This window comes from Ambystoma mexicanum, chromosome 13 (assembly GCF_040938575.1).
Source record: "Ambystoma mexicanum isolate Mex_15411 chromosome 13, UKY_AmexF1_1, whole genome shotgun sequence".
Classification (NCBI taxonomy): domain Eukaryota; kingdom Metazoa; phylum Chordata; class Amphibia; order Caudata; family Ambystomatidae; genus Ambystoma; species Ambystoma mexicanum.
In genome coordinates this window covers 405,057,602-405,080,878 of record NC_090938.1, presented here as the reverse complement: position 1 = coordinate 405,080,878, position 23,277 = coordinate 405,057,602, and the positions used below count along the sequence as shown (strand labels likewise).

At 47.1% G+C, this 23,277-nt stretch overlaps 1 protein-coding gene across 6 annotated transcripts in view; it reads left to right on the top strand.

Annotated features, from left to right (window-relative positions):
- Window positions 1-23,277, top strand: part of RNF31 (ring finger protein 31) — a 915,252-nt gene that overhangs the window by 170,879 nt on the left and 721,096 nt on the right. For all 6 annotated transcript variants that reach the window (XM_069633995.1, XM_069633999.1, XM_069633998.1 and 3 more), the window contains exon 5: window positions 20,401-20,460. In XM_069633995.1, coding sequence (XP_069490096.1) covers window positions 20,401-20,460 — 60 coding nt within the window. The remainder of the gene's footprint in view (window positions 1-20,400; window positions 20,461-23,277) is intronic.

Here is a 23,277-nt window from a genome sequence, read left to right as displayed (position 1 = left end):
ACTGAACCGGCCGTGGGGTCGGGGCCCCACCGAAGCACCCCGGTGGGAGGCCGGCGAGCTTCGTCAGCGTGTGGGAGTCCATCTCCACCGACAGTTGGGTGCTGGACGCCCTAGCTCAGGGTCACGCGCTCGAGTTTCTAAAGAGGTGCCCGCGCGTCCCCCCTGTGGCCAGGAAGGAACATCACGTCCCTCAACTTCTCTTGGAGGTAAAGGCGATGCTCAAGAAGGGCGCCATCGAGCTCGTCCCAAAGAGGCTTCGGGGCTCCGGAGTTTACTCAAGATACTTCCTCGTGAAGAAGAAGACTGGAGGATGGCGTCCCATCCTGGACCTACGACGACTGAACAAATTCATCAAGGCACAGAAGTTACGGGTGGTCACCCTCCAACACGTCCTGGGTCAACTGGAGGAGGGCGATTTCCTGTCGTCGTTGGATTTGGAGGATGCCTACTTCCATATTCCCATCCTAAAGGGACACCGAAAGTTTCTCAGGTTCGTGGTCCAAGGGCGTCACTACCAGTTCAGAGCCCTTCCCTTCGGATTGAGGTCGGCACCCAGGGTGTTCACCAAGAGCCTCGCACCGGTGGCGGCGCAGCTGCGCCGAGAGGGGATCCACGTCTACCCCTACCTGGACGACTGGCTCATCCGAGCAAAGACGAAGGAGCTCGCCGTGGAGCACACGGCAAGGACCGTCCAACTACTCACGGACCTGGGATTCTCCATAAACTACGCCAAGTCCCACCTGGTGCCCGCGCAATACGCACTGTTTCTGGGAGCGAAGCTCGACACAGTGTCGCTTCTGGCCTCTCCGTCGGAGGAAAGGACGAGGGCCATCTTGGGCAAGGTGCAGCGGATGCTGGTTGCGGACGCGGCCAGGGTGAGGTCCATCAAGTCCCTCCTCGGAATGATGTCTTCTTGCATTTATCTCATCCGCCTGTGCAGGCTCCGGATGCGCCCGTCGCAGGAGTTCCTGGACGCGCGCTGGATCCAGACGACGGGCAGCTTCGAGGAGAGGATCACACTCAACGAGAGTTTCCGACGAGCGATCCGGTGGTGGGGCACCCGCGCGCATCTGACGGCGGGCATGGACTTCCAGACCCCCGGCCACCAGGAGACAGTGACCACGGATGCCTCCCTGGAAGGGTGGGGAGCGCACACCGAAAATCTGCACGCGAGAGGCCTTTGGCTTCCGACGGAGTCCCTCCATATCAACGTCCTGGAGCTCCGTGCAGTGTTTTGGGCCCTCAGGTCCTTTCTTCCGTCCCTCAAGGGCAAGGTGGTGAGGATCTTCACCGACAACACCACCACCATGTTCTACATCAGGAAGCAAGGCGGAACCAGGTCCCCAGCCCTGTCCAAGGAGGCGCAGGATCTGTAGCTTTGGGCCGTCGCCCAAGGGATGTTTCTGGTGCTGTTTCATCTGGCAGGGATAAAAAACACCATCGCCGACTCGCTCAGCAGAGAGCTGCGCTCGTGCCACGAGTGGGAACTACGACAGGATCTAGTGGACCGCCTCTTCCAACGGTGGGGCACACCCCAGATCGATCTGTTCGCGACGGCGACGAACTCCAAGTGCCGGAGGTTCGCCAGCAGGTTTCCCCAGCCGAGGAGCATGGGCGATGCTTTCTCGTTCCCCTGGGAGGGCCTGTTTCTATACGCGTTCCCTCCATTGCCATTGCTGATCCGGCTCATCAACCAGCTCAAGAGGTCACGGTGCAGGATGATCCTCGTCGCACCTGCGTGGCCGAGGCAGATATGGTTCCCGGACCTTCTGGACTTGTCAGCGTCCCCGTCAATCAAGCTGCCAGTGGACGCGGATCTTCTCTCCAGGGAAGGAGGCGCCATCCTCCAGCACGACCCGAAGTCGCTGAACTTGCAGGCCTGGCTCCTGCAGCGTTAGAGTTTGGAGGTTACGACATACCGGCCGACTGCAGAGAGGTTCTTGCAAAGGCCAGGGCGTCCTCAACTCTTAAATGCTACGGACACAAATGGAAGAGGTTCTCTGTCTGGTGCCACGCACAGAAGATTGACCCTCTACGGATTACGGCTCCCCAGGTACTGCCGTACCTTCTGACGCTGGCCAAGGCTGGACTGGCGCACGCGTCCATCAAGATTCATCTTGCTGCGATCTCCCAATACACCAGAACCACGGGGCGGACGTCTTTGTAGTCTCATCGTCTGGTGAAAGAATTCATGAAGGGACTGTTCAGGTCGTTCCCGCCGGTGAAGGCTCCGGCCCCGGCGTGGGAGCTCAATGTGGTGCTGACCAAGCTCATGGGACCTCCGTTCGAGCCTCTGCACTCGGCTCCGTTGAAGTTCTTGTCGTGGAAAACAGCGTTTCTTGTGGCCATCACCTCCGCACGAAGAGTGGGAGAGATCCAGGCCCTTTCCTGCAAGCCCCCGTACTTGACTTTTCACGACACGAGGGTAGTGCTCAGGACGCACCCCTCCTTCATGCCCAAGGTGCCTTCGGACTTCCACCTCAACGAACCCTTGGTGTTGCCTGTTTTCTTCCCGTCGCCTTCGTCGCCGGCCGAAAGGACTTTGCACTCGCTGGATGTGGCTAGAGCGCTGAAGTTTTACGTGGACCGCACGAAGTGTTTTCGGAAGACGTCACAACTTTTTGTGAACTTTGGCCATGTCAATCAGGCGAAGGCTCCCTCAAAGGCCTCCATTTCCAGACGGCTCTCCGGCTGTATCATGTACTGTCATTGGTTGGCAAACCGACCGCTGCCTGGCCGTCCGAGAGCCCATTCCACCAGAGCGATCGCAGCTACCACGGCGTTCCTATCTGGTGTGCCCTTGCTGGACATCTGCAGGGCTGCTACATGGAGGTCGACGCACACCTTCACGAAATTCTACTGCGTCGATCGGGATTCCAGGGAGGAGTCCAGGGTCGGCCAAGCAGTGCTGCGCAATCTGTTCGCCTAAGGTGAGCCTGGTGAGGAGGTAAGAATTGCTTAATGTTGAGTTTGATGTAATGCTTAATGTTGAGTTTGATGTAATGCTTAATGTTGAGCCTTTGCCACCTCCCGTGGTTGTGCATGTGTGTACTGCTATGTATTCCTTATTCATGAGCATGTGAATCCATGCCAGACCCCATGGTGGAGAAGGAACAAGTTACTTACCTGTAACTGTTGTTCTCCAGCATGGGTCTGGCATGGATTCACATGCAAACCCTCCCGCCTACCCCTCTGCGGCTCTTCACTTGATCATACTGCTACTTCACGTGCTACCAAATCTGAAGATGGCTGCCAGAGGCGGGGCTTAGGTAGAGGGCAGTCATTGGCTGTGGTCAGTATGACGCAGAGATCAGTGATTGGTTACTACTACGAAAGACAGATCAGAAACGAAACTGATACTGATTTTTTCTTTACCGAGGATTCCCAGCCTGACGACGGGGAATATTCATGAGCATGTGAATCCATGCCAGACCCATGCTGGAGAACGATAGTTACAGGTAAGTAACTTGTTCCTTCACTTTACTATTCTTGGGAACAGTAGTTCAAACAATAGGTATTTAAACCTTATGAGAAATCGAAAGGATTTCTCTGTACACTGCACTAAATGTGTTGTGTGTCACCATGAAAAAAGTAATGCCTATGGAGTTTGTCAAACTCCAAAAACAGAGGAAACATATAATCCAAATCAGGCCAATACACACGAGAGAGTGAGAAAAAGGTCTCACTCACTCCAGGTAAAAAATGTAAAAGTCCTAAAGTCCAGCAAAAGAGCTGTGGGGCTCTAAGGTAACACATACATGAGAATTCTCTCTAACACCATACATCATCTGAGATCACATTACTTTGGAATTCACACTGAGACTGGGTCGAATTGTTAATTAAATTCCTATAATTTTGTGCATTTTTAGATCGCAAGATCTTCAACATAATCTCCACATCCTGCTGATGGTGCAGGTATTTATGTGCTCGCGACCAATTCCTGATATTGCAACACTTTAGATTCAGTCCTGTATTCTTGTTGAATATTTACTTTGCGATTTAAATTTCTAATAAACTTTCTTACATCTCTTTCTAACCCAGGTTTCTTCATCAAATGAATGTTTACATTTCTTATTCCGTACAGTATTAAAGGGAATCGGTTGATTCAAATCCCATAAAATATTTACAAAGCCTAGAGGGGGTTACATAAATAACTAGTTCTTCCTTTGGTATCTCCCTCATTGTTCTCATCAACCTATCATTCAGAATATTCCCATTATCCTTAAACTTGACAACACAATCCTTGCAGTTATTTACAATCAAGTTTGAGTAAATAGATGACACTGTATAATTGTGCTCAAAACTCATTAATTATCCATTATGGTCACTTGAGCCTTTGCCCAAAGCCTGGAAGGATGAACACAGGGAAAACAATTCTTCCGATAGCAAGGTAATCCAGCATTGAAGCAGTAGCACAATGTGGTTGTGGGAGGCGTATCACCTTTCGCACTCCCGTTAACCTATCTCTAGATTCCAATTTTCAAAGAAGTTAAAAAAAAATTCGTATGCTTGTTAATCTGCTTAGAATCGCATGCTGTGCATATAGTCCGAAATCCAGTGGTAACGGCAGAGTATTGCATCTTGTCTTTCCAAAATTGAAAGGGGGCGTAGACATGGGCGTGCCTGTAACACTATCCCTAACGTGACGTGTAGTGTACCCAAAATCCCTTGCGCGTTGAGGTCCCTCAGATTGTTTTTTTCTGCCCAGCTATCAGGTCGCCCTAATGCAAAGATTGTCATAAAACATTGCGTTATTGGTCTATTTCTCGACCTTTGGTCGTTTATTCTCATTGTCACTCCCTTCGACGGTTGATTCCTGCGCCCCCGCCTAAGACAGCTGACGATGGAATTTCGACCGCTGTTGATCCGGTCGAAGCTGCTGACCACGTGGCCGGGCGTTCTTGGCGGCCTTTACAGTAGGGAGAGTGGGGTCGGGGTGGTCATATTCTTTTCAGGATTGCCTTTCCTTTTCCCGTCTCTTTGTTCCTTTGGGTTTGTCGTCGCTAGCACGATCCTGGGCTACGGACAGGACTCCATTTAGATGTTGTCCTTCTGTAAGGCAAAATACTTGTGCAAAGACTAGCACCGTCAGTGCAACACTTGTCTTCCCCCTCGTCCACAACGAGGCGGCCTTACAGCCTATAAACTCCTACGGTCTAAGACTCTTAAGGAGCGCCGTTTGAAGCAGTGGGCGGCCTACAGTATGTCTCAGGCCAAAAGTAATTCCCCCGCCGCCACAGCCGGCGAGTGTGACGAAGGGATTAGCCATGACCAAGGCTCCACTTCGGAGACCATTGACCTTACCATGGAAAGTTCTCGTTCCACAGAGTCCGTCCCCGGCCCTGATGGGCACGACGTGAGTCCTGCTATGGGGACGATGCATCCCACTGACAGGGACGCACCCAATTCCCACACTAAGCACACAACCCATGGTTCTGCTTTGGCGGTCTAGTCGGAGCGCTCGAAAGCACCAACGGGCACGTCTGATACTTTGGTGCCCGCTGATCCTCATGATTGGCAGCCCTCCCTGCAACCGTGACAGCGGCATGCGTCCGGGCAATCCAAAAGTAAGGGCGCTAGCTCCAAATCACACACATCCATCGAGACGCTTCAGAAGAAGGCTCTGACACTGCTTAAGGCCCCAGTGGCACCGAAATCCACCGCCACACCTCCCTGAAACCCAAAGCATCAGCGATAGTATCGCAAGGATCGCTTTGGCGGTTAAACAAAAAACTGTTGAAACAAAAAGAACGGCCTAAAGACGCGTCTAAAGACACGTCACAATGCCCGGAGCCTCGAAGAGTGTACTCTGAGAGCCCTTTGTCTTTATCCAAGACTTTAGAATAAAAATCTCGACTTTCTGAAGAGGGAATTCGTCAAGAAGATCCCTTTCCTCCCCTGGCCGCCTCCGGTTCATCATCATGGCCAGGGAGAAGTTTGAGGGGTGCATGAACAGACTGGAGAAGTTTGTTGAATTTTCAGAGAGGTTTGCTCGCAAGAGGCCTTGTGAGGAACTTCCTTTTACGCCTATGTCTAAGTTTCAGAGGACCTTTGAGGATCCTCATGAACAGAATGGTTTTGACTTTGCAGATGACGAGGTGCCCATCAATACCTACATGCAGGATGATGATACCTTTGGGGACCCTATGGATGATCCTGCTGATCCCATTGAGAGTTGGGAAGACAGCCAATCAGTTGATAATCAACCCTGGGCGTCCCCTACTCCTACCCTGGCTCTGTGTATGGATTCCCCTCCTCCTTAAAGAAGGCAGCTGAACATTTTCAAATCGCCGCACAGGAGGCTGTGCAGGATTCGCATTTTGTAGAAGACATACTGAAGGAAAAGCCTCCTGCCAGTCAGGCCATTCCCTTATTGAACTCTATTACGAGACGTCTGATGCCTTCATTGTTTTGTTTGTTTGTTTGTTTATTTTTTTGTATTGCGTGCCAGACCCAAGGGTAACCGGGCTGGCGCAGTGAACAGAATATACGAGGCTTACAATGTTGCATAGAAATTAGTGTTACAGCAATTTAGAATGTTGCATAATTAATATTTACAATAGTGATAAATCTTTGATGGTACATATATACATTCAGATAAGTAACATAACACAAATTAAGGTATTTCAAACCTTACATGTTGTTGTCATTGAAGTGTTTGATAAGATTTGTTCTAAAGTGAGGGAAAGGTTGGTCTGATCTAAGGTTGTGTGGCAGGGCATTCCACCATTTAGCGGCTAGCACAGGGAAGCTTGTGCCGCCAATTTTGGCAAGTTTAAATCTTGGAATTTCCAGACAGTTGGAGTTGGGAGTTCTTGTAGGTCTGCTAGAGTTTTTTCTTTTTATCTTGTACATCAGGTAAATGGGGGCAGCGTTATTGAGGGCTTTGTGCGTCAAGGAGAGCATTTTTAGGTGAATTTTATTGTCGGTGGAGAGCCATTTGTATTGTTGTCTAGTGGAGGAGATATGTTCCCTTTTGTTTATGCCTAAGGCGGCTCTAAGGGCGTTATTTTGTAGGATTTGTAGCCTTTTGGTGATAGTTTTGTTAGCGCCACTGTAGAGGGCATTGCAATAATCGAGTCGTAATAGTATTAAGGCTCGCGCTAGGATCATGCAACTGTTATTAGATAAGAAAGGTTTACCTGCTCTTATTAATTTGCAGGTATAGGCTGTCGTGGAAGCTAATGAGTTGACTTGTTTGGCAAAAGACATGGTGGAGTCGAGATAGAAGCCTAGTGTTTTTACTTCACTCGAAACATTGATGCTATTGCCATCTATGTTAAACGTGGAATAGTCCTTGCCTAGTTTGTTGATATTGGCCTGCGTGCCCAGAATCATCAGCTCAGTCTTATCATCATTCAGGCAGAGGCCATGTGATGCCATCCATGCCTGAATAATGAGGTACACCCTATTCACCAACTCCCTGTCCTTACTGTGATCCCCAGAAAGCGGGAGGAGAATCTGTGTATCATCTGCATAGTTAGTGTAGGTGATACCTAGAAGGTCCAGATCATCGAAGAGGGGTTCAGTCAATATGTTGTACAGGGTTGGTGAGACGCAGGAGCCTTGAGGGACGCCGCATGTGATTGGAAGAGGGTCGGCTGCTGCCGAGGGGGAGAAGACTCTCATTGTTCTCTCACTCAGAAAGGATTCAATCCATTTGTTGGCATGCGTGGAGAAGTGTGCAGCAGTGTCCAAGTGTTTGCAGAGGACCTTGTGATCCACCAGATCGAAAGCAGCTGAGAGATCAAGTAAGAGGAGGAGTGCTGTCTTACCTTGATCTCTCAGTTCGTCTATTTGGGTCTTTAGACCAATGAGTGCAGTTTCAGTACCGTGGAGTGGACGGAAACCAGATTGTCTGGCTCCCAGTAGATTGTTTAATTCAAGGTGTCTTTGAATTTGTGTATAGGCAACCTTGTCTAGTATCTTCAGTAGGAAGGGTACGGTAGTGATGGGCCGATAATTAGTGGGGATGAGGGGGTCAAGAGTCTGCTTCTTGAGAAGTGGGAGCACCCATGATTGTTTTAGGTTCGCTGGGATATTACCTGTGGCGAAGGAGGTGTTGATCAATTTTGAGATGAACGGTGAAAGGTCTCTGGCAGCGTCTTTTATTAGTTGTGCTGGGCAGATGTCACCTTTGCAGTTCGACGGTTTGAGGGAGAGGATGATTTTCTCTACCTCTAAGATGGTAGTTTTAGTGAAGGATAATTTGTTGGTTGGGTCGTTGATAGTGTTGTTAGGTGGCGGCTTGTTTGTGAGGTTTAGGGAATCTTTTTTGAGTTGGATTTTGTTTTGCAGTGTGGTGATTTTATTTGCTAGGGCTGTTTGGATATCTGTGCACCAGGTCTGGTCTTTAATGCAGGTATTTGGTGTGGCAATGGGGGACTCAAGTTCTTTCAAGATGGAGAAGAGCTCCTTCATACTTGAGTTGGCATTGGCAATGCGAACATTGTAGGAGTTACGTTTCGCTAGACAGATTTCATTTTTATTATGCTGAGAGATATTGGTTAAATTTGCTTTATTCTCTTCGGTTGGACATAGTTTCCAGTCGGATTCGCATTTTCTTTTGTTTAGGCGCAAGGCCTTAAGTTCTGGCGTGAACCACTTGTTTAAATGTGCCTTGGGTTTGCTTGTTCGCATTTTGAGAGGGGCGACTTTGTCCATAGTGGTGCGCATGATGTTGTTGAATTCGTTGACCAATGCACTAGGGTCGAGGTTGTCTGGCAGTGCATTTAAGGTAGGAAGGATCAGGGGAATAATATCCGCTGTAATATTCTTTTTGTTTCTTGTAGGACATGGTGGAGCTACCTGTGGGTCAGGGTTGGGTGGTTTGGTAGTTAGTAAATTAAAGGATACCAAGGAGTGGTCTGTCCAGGAGAGGGGCGTAATAGAAGAAACTGTGGCTGAGCAGTTGGAATCAGCGATCCAGTCAAGTATTCTACCCTTTGCATGTGTGGGGGTGCTAACTTTTTGGGTAAGTCCTAAGGTGTGAAGGGTATTGGCAATAGTGGAAGCATGGGCATCTGCTTGGTCATTGAAGCCAAGGTTAAAGTCCCCTAATATCAGCAATTGGGAGGTAGTTTTGGTATTTTTGGACAGAAGGCTGTGCAGGTCCTTCTCGAAGGTTCCAAGTGGACCCGGTGGTCTGTAAATTAGGTGAATTGAAGAGTTTGGGTGTTGTTTATGGGAATTTTGGCAGTGAGAGTTTCACAGGATTGCATAGTTGTGGTAGGGATTAGGCGTAGTGATAAGTTTATTTTGGATATAATGGCGATTCCACCTCCGCAGGAGCCTTCTTGGTCCTGCCTAGAAATGGTGTAACCGTCAGGAATGGCCAACGTGAGCGATGGGCCTGCCGCATTTTGTAGCCAGGTCTCAGTTATAGCAGTAAAGTCCAGATTGGCTTCTGTGATTAAATCAGCTAGGTCAATGGCGTGTGCCACTAGGGATCTTGCATTAAGGAGTAATCCCTTGAGGGAGTGTCCTTTAGGGTCCATTTTGGTTATGGCCGAGTTGGATGAGTTGGTATTTGTCTTAAGCATATTTGTATTCACTGATGGGGAGGATTGTGGGGGTACAGTGCATATTCTAATGTGTTGGTCTTTCGTTGTGCGTTTTATAGTGGGGAGGGATCTTCTAAGAGGTTCATAGAGTTTATTAAGTCTGGCGCGTAATTTAAGGTTTCTCTCGTGAGTTGGGGTAGGCTGAGAGGTGTATACTTGGCCTGGCATAGCCTGGTGCACGTGCATTGTTAACTCCAGCCCAGACCACGGCGATTAATCCGAGGGTAGAAAAGTGTTTTTGCCCTTCTCCTACCAACCCCCTTTACATTAAAGGGAATGCCACTCCAGATTCCCTGGTAGTTACGACTATGAGAAAGAGGGCAGGTGTCCCCCTGTCTACAGGGGAGGCACCACCTGATAAAGAAGGCAAGAAGTTGTATGGACTGGGAAAAAGGGTCCTGACTGCTGCTACATTCTCCACCCGAATAGCCAACAACCACTCTGTTGGCTAGCTACTCAGATGTACAGTGGAATTTGTTGCAAGAGGCCCTTCAAGAGGTCCCCGAACCAATGCGGGCTAAACAGCTCGCGATTGACTCGGAAGGCAAGCAAATCAAACACAACATTCTGAAGAACACTTTGGATGCTGCTGAAACAGCGGGAAGGACCTTGGCCCAGGATACACTATTAAAATGGCACGCCTGGTTGAGGAACTCTGATTTTAAGCCTGAAACCCAAGCAGCCTTGATAAGCAAGCCGGTTGAGGAGACCAATTTGTTTGGCAAGGCCGTAGACAAAGCGCTTGAGACAGCTAAGAAGGAGCATCAGACTCTCAAAACCTTAAACCATATTACTCAAAGGCCTTCACAACAGAGAGGGGGCGGTTCTTGTCGTTCCTTTCATGGGCAATCTCGCTCCCTCAAAGCCAGTATAGTTCAGGAAACAACTGGTCTTCAGGACAAGGATCCAACACCACCGCCACGTATCCACCTAGAGGACAACACCATGGAAAGGGTAGAGGCCGGAATTCCACTCCCAGAGGCTCCCCAACCTCAAGTCAGAAATGACCCTCAGATCCAGGTCCCCTCCCATGCCTCACCGGTCGGGGGACGTCCAACATCATTCCTTCATGCATGGGAGGGGATAACAGACCAGTGGATGCTGAAGACCATCGCCCACGGGTACTGTATAGACTTTTGCCTACCACCACAATTCAGACCTCCAAAATCCTGACGCCGTAACACCTGCGCATCCTGCTGCAAGAGGTTGAGATCCTGCAGGAAAAGGGCACCATAGAAGTTGTCTCTCTACTACAGGTAAACAAGGGCATTTATTCAGTGTACTTCCTTGTATCCAAAAAGGATCTCACCATGCGCCCTGTGCTAGACTTGCGCCCAGCGAACAAATTTGTCAAACCTCAAAGGTTTTGTATGGTCACTTTGCAGAAGATAATCCCTCTGCTGAAACAGGAGGATTACATGGCAACACTGGATATCAAAGATGCATACTTTCATATTTCAATGTTGCCGGCACACAGAAAATACCTAAGGTTCATGATGGAGGACAAGCACCATCAGTTCAAAGTACTCCCCTTCGGCATTGCCTCAGCGCCAAGGGTGTTTACGAAGGTAGTGGCAGCAGCGCACCTACGCAGAGAATCTGCTTCGGTTTACCCTTACCTCGACGACTGGCTTATAACAAAGGATTCCTATGGAACATGCCTGTTGAACACCCAAAAGACAATAGACCTCTTATTCAGCCTGGGATTCTCCATCAACGAGAAGAAATCCAGCCTAGACCCCAGTCGGGTCAAACAGTTCCTAGGCTCTCTAATTCAGACAGAAGATGACCTTGTCTTCACCTCCAACGAGAGGGTTCAAAACATGCTGTTTCAGAGCCCTCAATATGTAGCCAGTCGAGAGGTGACGGTACGCAAAGCCATGCGACTGTTAGGAATGATGGCGTCATACATTTACTCAGTTCCTCACGTGCATCTGCACATGCGTCCTATGCAAGAGTGGCTCAACAGCCAGTGGTGTCAGGCCAGTGGACAATGGGAAGATCTGGTGGTTGTCTTGCCAGACCTTATTCTCTCTCTGCAGTGGTGGTCGAGGGAAAACCTCTTGAAGGGGAAAACCTTCACCACCCCCGCAGTAGAAGCCACTCTCACGACCGATGCATCTCTCACAGGGTGGGGGGCTCATTTGCTTCAGCAGACGACACACAGCGTGTGGTCCCCAGAAGTAGTGCACAACCACATACATCTGTTGGAGCTGTTAGCCGTATTCAAGGCACTGAAAGCCTTTCAGACAAGCAAGGGGGCACACACTCTCCAGAGCTATCCAAGCTGTCCCAGAACATTTGGAAATTGGCTCTCAAACACAGGATGTTCATGTTGTCTCAACACGTTCCAGGGGATCTCCCATCTTCTAGCGGACATGCTCCGCAGATACTTCACACTGCCCGTAGAGTACAAATGGCGACTATACAAAGACCTAGTCTCCAACATTTGCGTACAATGGGGTTTCCCAGAGATCAACCTGTTTGCAACTCTGGAGAACTCCCAATGCCAAGATTACGCCTCCAGGTACCCCCAGAACCGATCCAAGGGGAACGGTCTCTGGATAACATGGTCAAGGAAATTTGTTTACGCTCTCCCCCCTTCCCCCGACTCCCCTACTCAACAGGATTGTGCACAACATGCACCAGGAACCAGTTACCATGATATTGGTGGCCCCCATGTCGGCCCGCCAACCCTGGTTCTCTCATCTGATGGAGATGTCCCGCTCCTCCAATGAAACTGCCTTGCCTTTACAACATGTTATCTCAGGACAAGGGAGAGACTCTTCACCCATGCCCGAAAACCCTGAACTTAGCGACTTAACTCCTGAGATCATAGAATTCGGGCAGCATGCTCCAATCTAAAATCAATGCCAAAAGAAGCAATATCGTAGATCCAGCACTCTACCCTCAGACGTACAACACCACTACTCCCAAACATGCATTCAAACCATTCAGTTTCTCCCCTCTCTCTACCTGGGAGGTTGAAAATATAATTAAGAAGCTTAAACCTTCCAACTGCCAAGGCGACCTATGTCCAGCTCCCATCATTAAGGAGGCTGCTCATGACCTTGCGCCTTTTATTACCACTCTCATAAATGCTTCATTCAAATCGGGAATTGTACCTGACAACCTCAAGGATGCTTGGGTCATCCCACTAATCAAAAAGCTTTCTCTGGACCCGAGTAACCCATCTAACTACAGGCCCATCACTACTGTGCCCTACCTACTGATAATTCTTGACCGTGCCGCCTACCTCCAAATTCAGGAATACCTCGAATCTAACAACCACTTAGGTCTCAGGCAATCAGGCTTCCGCCCCAGGCATGGAACTGAAACAGCCTTGATTGATTTAAAAACATAACTAGAGGACCTAAAAGACAATGGCAAGCTGGCGCTATTACTCCTCTTGGATCTATCTGCAGCTTTTAAGCCTTCTTGGCCAACAGAACCATGAGGGTTTTATCACCCTCTGCCTTGGCCGATCCTGCTCCTGTTCCATGTGGAGTCCCTCAAGGCTCCTGCGTCTCTCCAACTCTTTACAATGTGTTCACAAAGCCACTCTTCGACATTCTTGACTATCTGGGTGTCTCGTATACCAACTATGCAGATGACATCCAGATACTCATCCCCATCACTGGTGATTACATCACTGATTCTAAAGCACTCAACGATGTTTACCTTGTCATTCAGGCCTGGATGGCACATCATGGGCTCTGCCTTAATGATTAAAAAACTGAGTTAATCATCCTTGGGTCACACACCAAACTCTCCAAACTTGACTCTGCCTATAAAACCTTCTCTATAGATGGGAACACCATCAAAGTGTCCAATGATACGAAAACACTTGGCATTTACCTGGACTCTACACTCTCCCTAACGAGACAAACAAATGCTGTTGTCTCTGCTGCTGCATACACATGCAAACTGATCACAGCCTGTAGACCATTCTTAACCACTGACAATTGCATGATCCTCGCGAGAACCCTCATTATGGCCAAAATTGATTACTGTAATGCACTGTATTTAGGAACTAGCCAAAGAAATATCAATAAGCTTCAAGTCTCACAGAACAATGCCATAAGGGCAGCCCTTAAAATCCCCAGGAGGCTCCACATCTCTGATACAAGACGCAACCTACATTGGTTGTCTGTTACTCACCGAATCTCTCTCAAAACTCTGGCACTAACGCACAAGGCTCAGAACAATTTAGCTCCTGCCTACCTATCCAATCGCTTCACACGACACACGGCTAATAGACCGTTGAAGTCTGTCCATTCCAACACACTCGCAGTTCCCAGATACAAGCATCAGACAGCAGGAGGATCTAGCTTCCCTGTCCTTGCGGCTAAACTTTGGAACACTTTACCCACATCACTTTGAGCGATCCTTCCTTCCTATCCTTCAAAAACAAAAACAAACTTTGGCTCCACAAAATTGACATCTCAACCTCCACCTCCTAACTTACCCAGATAGGTAGGATGTAGGTATCGACATAATCACTGTTGAAACATTGTTATGTAACCTGTTTTTCTTTAACTTCAGTCGACGTAACTCACTGATTGTACTGCTGTAACTATTTGCCTACTACCATTGGATCACTTGTTACTCGCCAAGCAAAGCTCTTTTGGCTCTTTCCCACTTGTGAAATCCTTTACTCTTGTATGTAACTATATCCTTTAAATTTTGTATTGCTTTACTCATGTATGTAACCATCTCCTTAAATTTCGCGCCCAGATGCCTTGGGGCAAGGTGCGCAATATAAATAATACAAATACCTACAAATCCCTCAGAGATGCATGGGCATACTTAGGGAGGCGAGAAAACCTAACACCTGATACTGCAAATCCAGTAAATGGAAGTGCTTTATCTGGTGCAATTCCAAGGGTGTCATTCCTATTGACTGCTCTCCTACTCACATTGTATTGTACCTGACTCACGTACTAGACTCAGGCCTTGTTTTTAATTCCCTGAAGGTTCACTTAGCTGCTCTCTCAGCCTACACTAAGTCACAATAAAATGTGTTGTGGTAGAAAATATCAGTTATTAAGTCTTTCATGGAAGGGGTTAAAAGGATTCATCCCCCCATTTCTAACCAGACTCCCGGATGGGACCTAAATGTGGTACTGACTAGATTTATGGGCAAGTCTCAAAGATTTTACCTATAAGACAGCTTTCCTAGTGGCTGTCACTTCTATAAGGAGAGTTATTGAACTACAAGCCCTTTATGTTCTAGACTATTTCGTTACAGTTCAGAGATAAGGTTGTTCTACGCACTCACCCTCAATTTGCGCCTAAATTAATATCCAAGTTCCATGTAAACCAATCAATAGAACTGCCTACTGTCTTCCAGAATCCCACTAACGTGGCCGAAAGAAGCCTACACACATTAGATGTGCGCAGGGCAGTCATGTTTTACCTGGAAAGAACTAGACCACTGAGGAAAACAAACCATTTTTATCGTTTCAGTGGCAGCTGGTAGAGAAGGGGAATCATGTCTCTAAATCGGCCATCTCAAGGTGGATTCTCAAATGCATTACACTCTATTACACTCTTGCTAAGAGAGAACTGCCCTTCACGCATAGAGCACATTCTACTCGAGGCACTGGGGCTTCCATAGCTTTCATTGGAAATGTTCCCCTAGAGTTAATTTGCAAAGCGGCAACCTGGAGTTCTGTACACACTTTTACAAAACACTATTGCCTAGACACTTGTTCTAGGTCTGATTCTCAGGTGGGACAAGCAGCATTAAGACCTCGTTTCACTACTGTTCCTTCTCACAACCCACCTCCAACTCCGGGTACTGCTCGCTAGTCTATGCACAGCATGTGATTCTAAACAGATTAACAAGAATCAGAAAACATGCATTACTCTCAGTAATAGCATTTCTGATGATTGTATCTGCTTAGATTCACATGCGCCCACCCTTCCTCACCGCTCGGGTGGAAGGAACATAGACATCTTTCTACTTTCTCTTTTATGTACTCACTCACGATAGTCATTGGGCTCCCTCATGGCAGAAAAAATACAATCGGAGGGACCTCGACGCGTGAGGGATTTTGAGTAAACTACACGTCACATTAGGGTTGGTGTTACAGGCACGCCCATGTTGACGTCCCCTTTCGAAAGACTAGATGCAATACTCTGCGGTTATCACTGGATGACGGACTATATGCACAGCATGTGAATCTAAGCAGATACAATCTATTGATTTTTTTTTTTTTCTTTTTTCTTCTTCTTCTTGGATTGAGGTTCCCAGTTAAAATGATCCCAGCCAAGCAATGCAAAGGGCCTCATCACGAGGATGGCGGTAACCCTTAAATGTGGTGTTAACGCTATTACCTCCGCATTTAAGGGTCCGCCAAATCATGGGCTTGGTGGATTTACCCCCAGCTCTGAGCTGGGGGCAAATCCGCCACGATTTTGCCGATTTTTGGTGCTATTGCCGCCGGCGGAATACCGCCAGCGGTAATAGCGCTGATCATTCCCCATTGAGCCCAATGGGGAATGGGGCCTTACCGTGCCACCAAACCTGTGATCCGGCGCTAATGGCGCTGGGGGGTCTGGCAGTTTGGCGTATAGCCCCGGCAGTAATACAATTCCAACAATGGTTCCCAAAAACTATTGGGTTGGCACAGGCCTGGTTCCAGTAAATATTATTCACTACTTAAATGTAAGGGAGAGGGAGAGCTTTTCAATATCAATAGGGCAGCCAACAACCCTGTTGTATTACTAGACAATAATTCTAAATATTCACACAACGACGCGTGGACTGAGATCATAAGACCCCCCTGCGGGACAGTCACAGAATCACCTAGTGGCTAGTTGCTCTACCGTAACAAAGCCATCCAACTTTAGACGGTTCAGCAGTCAGGTTTCTTGAAATAAGACGAGATCACAATTACCAAAAATCTCATCCTTCATTAATTTCAATTTATATGAACTGGAACCCGGCGTGTTCCATCCCAATATTTTCAGATTACTCTTTACTAAAGTAAATCTTCATTCCCCCTCAACTTCTCACATACTTGAGTTATTATCACTGGTAATATTTCCCACATACTAGATTTGGAGTCTCTAAAGACTCTGTCCCTCGCTAGTGCAAAAGTCTTCAGTTTGGTTGTCACAGCAACGATAGGAGCTGCTGTGTTTGAAATCAAGTTGCGGTCCAGACCCTCTTCTCTACAGGTTAAGCGCTGCTCTTGATGAGCAATTACCTGCGAGGAATTTTCCAGATCGAAGTTGTGCAATTCCATCTCAGAAGACATTAAAGCGTCAGCATCAACTCTACTTTTCAAACCCAACTCTGCTATATATGGACAATTTGAATAGGGAAAGCCAACAAACTCAATGTCATCGGACGAGAACATGTATACATTTGGAATATTCTTTAATGCTAACAGAATTGTACTCCTATTAAGAGCCCTAAATTCCTTCCCTCTCTCAAATTGATACAGCCATGACCTCGGAATTGGAAGGGGGTGGGGGGTAGATGTACAAAAGAAACCACCATTTTTAGTGCAGGACTTTGAATTTCACTCCCAAAGGGTATAATGTTCACTTCCCTCGGCGGCTGCTGATTTATCAGGGTAGAGCTTGAGCAGGTTTCCGTTACCGTTGAACCCCCCACAATACACTCCACTGTATTTGTCGCAATCGCCCTTGTAGTTGAGAGTATAGGTTTTGCCCAAACATTCAATACAGTCTTATTTCCTTGGTAAAAAATTGGGTCCAACTTTGCAACTGCGTTGCCATTCTCCATTTGATTTATGGTTTTGTTGACCCAGATGAACCATTCTTATCAGGGAGTAAAGAGCCTTGTACCGTAGCAAGAATAACTGTAGGCTCAGACAAGGTAGTTTGTCCTAATTGATACTTCTTACATCTATGAAAGATGGGCTCTAACTTCTTGGATTCCATTATTTTGTCTGTTTGGGAACCGATAGAAAACTTGCCAGCCATTTGGGTAATGGTCGGTGATTCCATCGGAAATTGGACTTCATTCTACCCCAAAGAAGATGATGGAATAGATTGTTGAGCGATTCCTGTAAACAGTCTTCTTTTGCTTCACAACCATCTTAGAAGCTTTATCTACCTCGTTGGCTGGGAAATGTAGAGACCGTACAAAGCTAGTTTTAACAGAGTTCTTTTTTTTGTTGCCCTTTTTATTTTTAGATTTGGGCTCTATTATCTAAATTTTGATCCACTGGCTCTTTTACTATCTTTAATTTCCTTTTGGACCTGGTTCAGCCATTGCACAGAGGCTGACGTGGTACAATTTCCCCCTATCCCTCACAGTCCCTGAATCAAATCAATAATTTGTTTTCCTTGATCTGTCACATCAATAGTTATATTTGCCAATCTTATAAATTCTTCTAAAATGGATTAAGACAATGGTGCATCATAAAAGATTTAATTTGAGTTGTTGACAATTTGCGAGCTCATAGCTCTTTCTTCATAAGTAGTAATAGGAGAACAGCCCCCTCCGCCTGTTTAGCGTTAATCGAATCTTCAATTCGCTTTAATGAGCCTTCAGTTGTTTGCTGAAATTCCAACATGTTATTCTCTTGGTTTCTTTACTTGCTCCCTTATTTCCCTCATTATGTTCAATAGGTCAGTATTAATTGCTGACCTTAAACCAACCAGAGTTGATTAACCGGTGCCTCTATCTTGGGACAGTTCCAATAGTAATCCCGAGTGAACTTGTACTACTGTCTTTAAAAGTCCAAAAACATTTAATGGAGATGTCAGGACAAAATGTCAATCCAACAGTGTAACATCCAGACAAGGTTGAGAAAGCCTGCCAACTTACATATGAATGTTATCTATATTTTGAATGGGAGAGACTTGCCTCATAGAAGATTTTGTTCGAAGCATCACCTTCCAAATCGATGGTAGGCGAATCTGGAGGCTTCAGAGATACTGAGTGCATGTTGTGAGTGTCACGTTATCCCCATTCAACGTTTCCATTGGGACTGATGAAGTAAGCTGTCCGTAATCCTCAAATGGATCCACATCGGCGGTGCTCCATTGTTTTCTAGAAAAACATTAATTTATTTTCTTTTTTATGTTTTTTGCCATGACGGTAAATTCCAACCCGCTAGCCCACATATTTTGTAGTTGGCTGGGAAGTGCACTGCGAAGAGAAATCCTCAGCTACAATGCTGTGATGAGGTAAATCAAAGTTTTCAAGTGCATTTGTCTGATCGTGAGTTGAGCTAGTTAGGGCCCGACTAATCAAGGCTGGGCTTTTTACTAATTTCCTCCATAGAGCTAGCTGGCTTGTGCCAACGCCCATTATCCAGCTCAGGAGCTCGTAAGTCATCAGACATAACACCACTATGTAGATTATGTACTTTAGATGACCTCCAAATTTGTTTATAGTTGGACATTTTCAAAAAACTAACAGTTAATCAAAGCTGCATCCTTCCAGTGGGTACCCACCTGCTGTAACAGTCTTTGGTAGTTGTTAATAATCGTCTCTTTTCTCACCTGCCATCCAGGAGCCGAGTAGCCGACCAGCCAAACAGCAGGACACTTATGCAGACACTTGCTCAAAGGCACGTGGGCACAAAGTGCGTGACCCACAAATGTATAGTGAGTCGGGAGAGATGGGCGTGTCTTGGTGTCCTCTCCAGAGTATAAACATAGTTTTCAGCCCGTAGGGAACACAGCCAAAACGCAGGTCACTTGTGCAGACACTTGCTCACAGGTGCGCACCTGTTACTATGGGTTACTATGACCAATTGTAACCCCAGAACACTATATAGCTAGTGAGTGCTCCCCCGAGATCGTTGCATTAAGAACCACTGATCATATAATTTAATAGGATTTAGAAATTCTGCGAACGCTGTCAGGCTATATTTTAACACTAGCAAAGTATGGTACGGGTAAAACCTAATTCAGATTGATTAAAGATTGGCAGACTGTCACAGGCCCAATCTGGTACAGAAGAACAGAAATTTTTATTTTTGCTGGGACTGTCTGACTCATATGTTTATACTATGGGGCAAGCAAATGAGCCACAATTCTTGGGGGACATAGACAGGTAGGCACTGCCAGGTAGTGTAAGGGACACTGAGAGCAACCCTCCGACTGTAGTTGTTGTTGTGCTTTGGTAGATGGGCTCTGCAAAGTGGCTTTATAACTGAAGAAATGTATAGATCAAGTAACAGGATTGTTCAGGTAGAGTTGGACACAGTGGACAAACAGACTTTAGGGACCAAGTTGGCACAGTCTAATATTTAGGCAGTGCCTGGTGTCTTAGGCCTTAGTTTGAGCTCTACAAGTAACATAAATAAAAATAAATCATACAAAAGCTAAGTGGGAATCAATCAATTAGGCAGGCTTATCCTGGGAATTGTGGCACTCTCGTTGGCCAGGAGGAGACCACCTCTGTTCCTCATCAGAGGTGGAGCTTGTCTCTACCCTTGCAAGATCATGGTCTGCATGGATACTGGAGCTGATCCACCCTGATACATTCAGGAATTAATTCTTTGGGGCCCACAGGAAACATGAAGATTCTTGATCTAGGACATGAGATCATTTTCAGAACCAACATCACCAAAGCACAAAGATTTCTAGGCATCACAGTGGATTGTACAAGAGTTATAGGCCATTTCAGGTTTTCCCTCACATGTTGCTGACTAGAGGCCTAGATGATGGATACTGATGCTGCTCGAATAAATACTAAACTGGGTGAACCATGGCTGTGGTTCCCTCTTCCGCAGTGCAGACATTTCTGCTTGCAGACTGTGATTTCTTCCAAGATATTGTGCCCTTTCCACATCCTAGTAAAACTCGTTTGTGGACACTAACTATTGTTTTTTGGTTTCAGACTGTGCATCCTCACCCAGAGATCTTCCAGGAACTGCTGCAGTGGAGCTCTCTTTCGCAGGTACGTTGGAGCTTTTTCAAACCAAGTGTGAAATGCTAAGAAAACTTAAGAGGGCTGATGTAAAGGGATTATAAATACAGAGAGGCAGTTATGGCGATTTAGAAATAGGATGTGAAAAGATGGGTGGAGGCAGGCGGTGAGTGAGAGAAAGGGTGAATAGTGGGGGAGCAAACACAAAGGAAGTGATGGAAAGTTTGATGCAATGGAAAGAAGTGGAAGCCAAAGGGATAAAATGGAGACCAGGAAAAGGTTAAGCAAGCGAAAAGAGGTTTTTGAAAAGGGTATGCATGAAAGAGGCAGAGGTGTGTGTACAAGGATAGGGAGAGAGAATGAGAGGCATAAGGTAATGCGGAAGAGACCAGGCTACCAGGAAAAATAATTAACTGTTTTTGGCGTTAAAGGGAACTGGAAAAGGCATCGAAGGAGGGAGTTGCAGACATGGAACTGATACTGAAACTGCAGCAGAAATGTGTGGAGCAATGGGAAAGATTATGTAACCTCAACTATAAAAAAATACATAGAGAGACAGCATGCGAGGGGGATAAAACAGGAAGTCTTCTAGCGTGGCTATACAAGAGCGAAACTCCCAGGCCCATGATTAGAACGATTGCGAGAGAAGATGGGAGTGTAGCTGACACCCAGGAAATAGTTAATGAGGTGTTTGCAGAATATTATAAGTTACTGTATGGGGATGAGGAGGGTAATAGTCTTGGGGAGATCACAGAAACACTGGAGGACATAGGACTGCCTAGGATAAGTGCAGAGCAAAGAGAGGGGCTGGATGCACCGATTACCTTGGAGGAGTTGGTGGAAGTGGTGAGGCAGCTGCCTACCGGTAAGACCCCAGGGTCAGACGGGTTCCCGAGTGAATTTTACAAAGTATATAAGGAGGAAGTGCTCGCCCCAATGTTAGAAATGTTAAATGAAGCGTTTGAGGTAGGACGGCTGCCGGAGTCACTCAGAGAGGCGATCATAATACCGCTTCCCAAACCCAACAAGCCTGGGCATAGTTGTGGCTCCTATAGACCTTTGTCAATGTTGAACCAGGACAGTAAGATACTGACGGCTGTCCTGGCGAACAGACTGCGCAGAGTTATTGGCAAACTAATACACCCTGACCAGACTGGCTTTGTCCCGAATAGAAATATAACTCATAATCATAGATGACTCCATCGGGTGGTTGAGTGGGGGAGCAAGAACGAGGGCGAAATGGCAATTGTGTCCTTAGACGCGGTTAAGGACTTTGATTCAGTCAAGTGGCCATGGCTGCTTGCCGCCTTAGCGAGTTACGGAATGGGGCCTGGATACATAAGGTGGGCAAAGATGCTATATAGTGAACTGTTAGCCAGGGTCAGAACAGGGTCGGTGATATCTGAAAGATGGCAACTAAGTAGAGGCACCAGACAAGGGTGCCCATGGTCCCCAATGCTCTACATACTAGCCTTGGAGCCCTTAGCGATATGCCTTAGGCAACAATATGACACTATAGGTATCGAGGTGGCGGGAGAACGGCACCTGATTTCCTTGTATGCCGATGACTTGCTGCTGTACCTAAGGTATCCGGAGGAAAATCTCCAGTACATACTAGAAGTGATGGATAAATATGCAGGGCTATCTGGCATAGCGGTGAATCCCCAAAAATCTAGTATCTTCCCGCTGGGTAGTTACAAGGGAATCCCTATGGGGAGGTTACCAGTGCTACAAACACCATGGGCGGTTAGCACATTTAGGTATCTTGGTATAGACGTGTACCATGCGGTGGAAGAGGAGCACAGACACAATACCGTAAAAGCCGTTGAGAGAATTGAGAAGTGCATGAAGTTCTGGGAGAAGTTGCCCCTAGCAATGATGGGTCGAGGGGCGATGCTTAAGATGATGGTCCTGCCCAGGCTCCTGCACTATTTCAGAAATATTCCATATCTGATACCCAAGAAATTTTTCACCAAACTGAACAGCATGTGTAGGGATTTCCTTTGGCATGGTACCCGGAACAGAGTGGCATTATGGAAGCTGCAGAACTTTTACGAAAAAGGGGGAATCATACTGCCTAATTATGAGGTCTATTATGTAGCGAGCCAGTTGCAATATATAGCTAAATGGCTCGCAGATGAATTGACCCCCGAACCCAGGTTGTTTGGACACGATTGTGCCCCATTTTATCTGAAAGAATTGATCTGGCTGCCCAAGACAGAAATGGAATCGCACCCCAAGATGATGAAGCTCGGGTGGGAGATGTGGCGCCGAGCGTGCCAGATGATGGAAAACCCATTCCCATGCTCCCCGCAGGTACCACTAGTCGCACTGGCGGGGGGAGATGAGCAGCTGAGGATGATACTTAGAAACCACTGGGAGGCGGTTGGGGTGGTGACAATGGGGGATATTTGGCTGGAGGGGACCATCATAGAGTTCGAAGTGCTGGGGGAAGAGATGGGGTTACACACGGGCCTGTATATTACATATCACATGATGGTCCAGAGAATCAGAAGAACATGGCCTGAAACGGTACTGGAGGGAGAACCAGATGCTACTGTAGACATGATATATGATATGACAGAGGGGGGGCATGAGATCTCCAGACTTTATGAGATGATGATGTCCAAGGTCGGGAAGGAGTTAATACAACTGAGACTAGACTGGGAAGCGGAAGTGAGCGCCCCACTAGAGTTCGGGTTGTGGGAACGTGCTTTGGGATACCGCAAGAAGGTGTCAAGGAATGTGAGACTGAAACAGATACAGCTATATATTACGCATAGAGCATACATGACACCAGATAGGATATCCAAGTTCAAGGACACTGGGAGACAAGCGTGTCCCAAA